At 50.6% G+C, this 4,545-nt stretch overlaps 1 protein-coding gene across 1 annotated transcript; it reads left to right on the forward strand.

Annotated features, from left to right (window-relative positions):
* Positions 1-244: 244 nt before the first annotated feature.
* Positions 245-2,007, forward strand: LOC127765891 (cytochrome P450 CYP94D108-like). The gene has a single exon (XM_052290864.1). It carries the CDS (start codon positions 354-356, stop codon positions 1,887-1,889), a length of 1,536 nt encoding a protein of 511 aa, XP_052146824.1. The 5' UTR covers positions 245-353; the 3' UTR covers positions 1,890-2,007.
* The last annotated feature ends 2,538 nt before the right edge of the window (positions 2,008-4,545 follow it).

Below are 4,545 nucleotides of genomic sequence, written 5' to 3' on the forward strand. Positions count from 1 at the left end.
TCATAAGAAAAATAAATAAATTTGACTAAATATAACCCATGGTGACGTATCGACTATCAATTAATTAAGCAAACGGCTTGCAACCTCTGATTGCCAGCTAAAAAAATCCACGATATATTCTTGTCCCAAGTACAGTGACTTATGACCTCTAATCCCAACTACAGGTCTACAGCGATCAAATCACTTGCGCCACTAGCAAAATTGACGAACTGGATTTACTGTTTATAAATGAAAACCACTTCGTCGCTCACTCGCTTGTAGTATCCAGCCACACAACCGTAAAGGTCCACACCTCTTCTCGCAACCACTTGAGCCACTCGCAAGTCTCAAGCCAAAATCATATCACAGTCGCCATGGAACTCTCCTCAACCTCAGCTTCTCTCCTGCTCATCCTCCTGCTCACCCTCGTCTACTTCCTCTACCTGCACCAGGATCCCAAGAAGAAGCCTCGCACCCATGGACTCAAGTCCTACCCCGTGGTCGGCACGCTGCCGCATTTCATCAATAACAAGGACCGTTTCCTTGAGTGGTCGACCGGCGTCATGAAGCGCAGCCCCACGCACACCATGTCGTTCAAGGAGCTCGGACTCACCGGCGGCGTCATCACCGCCAACCCGGCCAACGTCGAGCACATTCTCAAGGCTAACTTTGGTAACTACCCCAAGGGCGAGCTTGCCGTGTCCTTGCTCGAGGATTTTCTTGGCCACGGCATCTTCAATTCCGACGGCGAACAGTGGCTATGGCAGCGGAAGGCCGCCAGTTACGAGTTCAACAAGCGCTCGCTGAGGAACTTCGTGGTGGACACCGTCCGGTTCGAGGTCGTCGAGAGGCTGCTGCCGCTGCTCGAGTATGCGGGGCGCCACGGACGGACGCTGGACGTGCAAGACGTGCTCGAGCGCTTCGCGTTCGACAACATCTGCCGCGTGGCCTTCGATGAGGACCCGGCGTGCCTCACCGAGGAGAGCATGGCCGCGCCCCAGAGCGCGGAGTTCATGCGCGCGTTCAACGACGCGCAGAACGCCATCTTGGACCGGTTCAACTCGCCGGCCAAGTCGCTGTGGCGCATCAAGAAGCTCTTCAACATGGAGCCCGAGAGGCGGATGAGGGATTCACTTGCCACGATCCACGGCTACGCGGAGCGGATCGTCCGGGAGCGCAGGGAGAGAAGGGAGGCCCGGCTGGAGCGCCGCGACGACTTCCTGTCGCGCTTCGCCGCGAGCGGCGAGCACAGCGACGAGAGCCTCCGCGACGTGGTCACCAACTTCATCCTCGCCGGCCGCGACACGACGTCTTCGGCGCTGACCTGGTTCTTCTGGCTACTCTCCGGCCGGCCCGACGTGGAAGACAAGATCGTGCGCGAGATCCGCGCGGTGAGACAGTCGTCGGCCGGCAGCGAGGGAACGCGTGGCGCGACGTTCAGCTTGGACGAGCTGAGGGACATGCAGTACCTCCACGCGGCCATCACCGAGTCCATGCGTCTGTATCCGCCGGTACCCTTCGACACGCACAGCTGCAAGGAGGAGGAGTTCCTGCCGGACGGCACGTTCGCGGGGAAAGGGTGGCTGGTGACGTACTGCGCGTACGCCATGGGGCGCGTGGAGGACATCTGGGGCGCGGACTGCGAGGAGTTCAGGCCGGAGCGGTGGCTGGACGAGGCGGGCGCGTTCCGGTCGGAGAGCACGTTCAAGTACCCGGTGTTCCACGCGGGGCCGAGGATGTGCCTAGGCAAGGAGATGGCCTACATACAGATGAAGTCCATCGTGGCGTGCGTGCTCGAGCAGTTCAGCCTCCGGTACGCCGGCGACGCCAAGGGGCACCCTGGGCTCGTGGTCGCGCTTACGCTGCGGATGGAGGGTGGCTTGCCGATGAAAGTGACAATCAGGGAGTAATCAAACAAGCGTGATGCTAGGCTAGCTGGACTTGTCGACTCCATACTTTATGTGTGTATCATTGCTCTCGCTTGTTTGGAGAAATAAAATAGAACTGGTGTCGTGCTCCGGTTTTTTACCCGAATGGTGAATGGCCCACACACAGCCACGCTTTTCGGGATTCACGTGAGTTCTGCGGCTGTGTTTGGCGCACCGAGCGAAATGAGATGGGCACGAGTTGTCGGATATAGGATTGCAGATTTGCAGGAGAAGCTATTTGCACGAGTTGATGGGCTGCCCATGGCGCGCCCACATCGAGCAAATTTGAATACTTCGTCTCAGCCGAAAAGTATGCCGTGGCGGAGCGGTGTTGGAACTGGAGACAAGGCCGAGCAACTGATACAACCCCTGGTGCTCGGTGTTCATCGGTTCATCCTCTCGCCTTCCCCGCTGATCAATGATGAGTGGGCAAGAATCTGGAACGTGTCCAACTCGGTTGGCCGAATCGGTGAGCGGACTTGCTTTTTTTTCCGAATGCGCAAAAGGGTGAGCGGACTTGTCTTTTTCGCGAACACACAAAGATGAGCGAACTTGATTTTTTTTCTTGATTCCACTGTGGCGTCAAGTTTGCCCCATCACACGGACTACCTTTTGTCTTTGTTTGTCGCTATGGCCTTGATAGAATGTGCTAAGAGCAAGATCAATAATATAGCCCGTTGTTGGCTTTAAAAAACAGCCATGTCATATATAGTAAACAATATAGCTAATGTCTATAATAAAAATACTATAACATGAATATTTTATTGTTTCATGGGACCCACCACCTTCTCCTACCGGCTACCTCCCATTCTCTTTCTCTCTCTTTCTCCCATCAGTTCATGTCTTCTCTTCTTTGTTTGGTTCTTGAGCAACAGAGATGGCGGCGGGGTGGAAAATAGCGGCGGTGGACACAGGAGATGGCGGCGGCCGTGCGGCGGGCGTTGGAGACGGTGGCGGCTGGGCCGAGCGGCGGAGGCGGAAGAGGGCGGCGGCCGTGCGGTGGGCGTCGGAGACGACGGTGGCCGGGCCGCGCGGCGGAGGCGGAAGAGAGCGGTGGGCGTCGGAGATGGCGTCAACCCTGCAGGCGAAGGGTGACGGGGACCGTGCGACGGATGTGGGAGACCGCGGCGGCCGTGCGTCGACGCCGGCAGGCTGAGGGCAGTGGTCCAGTGGCCGCAGGAGTTGGCCACGAAGGCAGGCAGCGCAAGCATCTAGGCGAGCCCCATGAACTCCTCGACCGGCGCGTGCAGTCCGGCGACAAATTAGTCATCGGCTCACTCTCTCTCTCTTCCCCTCTCTCCTCCAGATCATCACAAAATCTTACGCGGAAGCAGTACCGCCGGTTATTGTACCTGCTCTAAGGGGATAAGATGCAGGTAAAGCTAATGGGCGGCGCCCGCTCCTCCCCCCTATACGGCTATACACTCCTTCCTCCTTCCCTTCTTCTCTTCCTATTACAGTACACTATAAATTTTTTTTAAAAAAAATAAAAGTTGGAAAAATTTATGTATAGAAATACTATATATAAAAAATTTGAATTTAAATTCAAATTTGAAACAGGTATGCAGACTTTTGACTTATAAACTTTGGGTCTATAAACTATAATTTGAATTCAAATTCAAATTTGAATCGGGTATGTAAACTTTTGACTTATAAACTTTGGGTCTATAAACTTTAGGTGTATAGAAATACTATATATAGAAAATATTTGAATTCAAATTCAAATTTGAATCGGATATAATTCAAATTCAAATTTAAAACAGATATGTAAACTTTTGACTTATAAACTTTGGGTCTATAAACTTTAGATGTATAGAAATACTATATATAAAAATATTTGAATTTAAATTCAAATTTGAATCGGATATATAAACTTTTGACTTATAAACTTTGGGTCTCTAAACTTTAGATGTGTAAACTTGAGGTGTACAAACTTTTGGTGCACAAATTTACTAAAATAGGAAAGTAATGCGGTGCCAAAAAAGAAACCAGATGGAGGGAGGAGGGACCGAACCCTGATCGCTAGGGGCGATCGATCGCCCCTTAGCAATCTCGATAAGATGCCTCCCACATCACAGCTCTTAGGGCAACAACAATGTATATAGCAAAAGTAGTCCATATAGATAGATCCACTTATACAAACTTTAACTATTGTAACATTCACAATGTATATGAATAGCAAATAGTAGTAGGAGGAGAGAAGAGGTAGAGACAAATAATATATTTTATTCTCTATGGGCAGCCCATATGCTTATGGGTAGCTTTTGTTATTTCTTTGCTATGGACTAGTTCCACAATGTTACTAGGTGGCTGAACCAAATATTGTATTGCTTATGGACACTTTTAGACTATATTGTGGATGCCCTTACAGAATGGTAACAACCCGACAATGTCCGTCAGAGCGTGGGCCTAAGACCAAATAGAAATTTCATCAAATAATAAATACACCAAATTATCCTTATTTATGCATCCAAATTAACACAGGGAGACCCATACGTGGTTCGAAATTCTAATACACATATAGTTTCCATGCGAGAAAATTGTATATCTAGCATCGTATAAAATGGGATTCGCTCAAATACCATTGTTTAAATGGGTTTCGCTGGAATACCATCCTCAACCAAGGTATCTTTGTTCA

Source organism: Oryza glaberrima, chromosome 1 (assembly GCF_000147395.1).
Source record: "Oryza glaberrima chromosome 1, OglaRS2, whole genome shotgun sequence".
In the NCBI taxonomy this organism is placed as follows: Eukaryota; Viridiplantae; Streptophyta; class Magnoliopsida; order Poales; family Poaceae; genus Oryza; species Oryza glaberrima.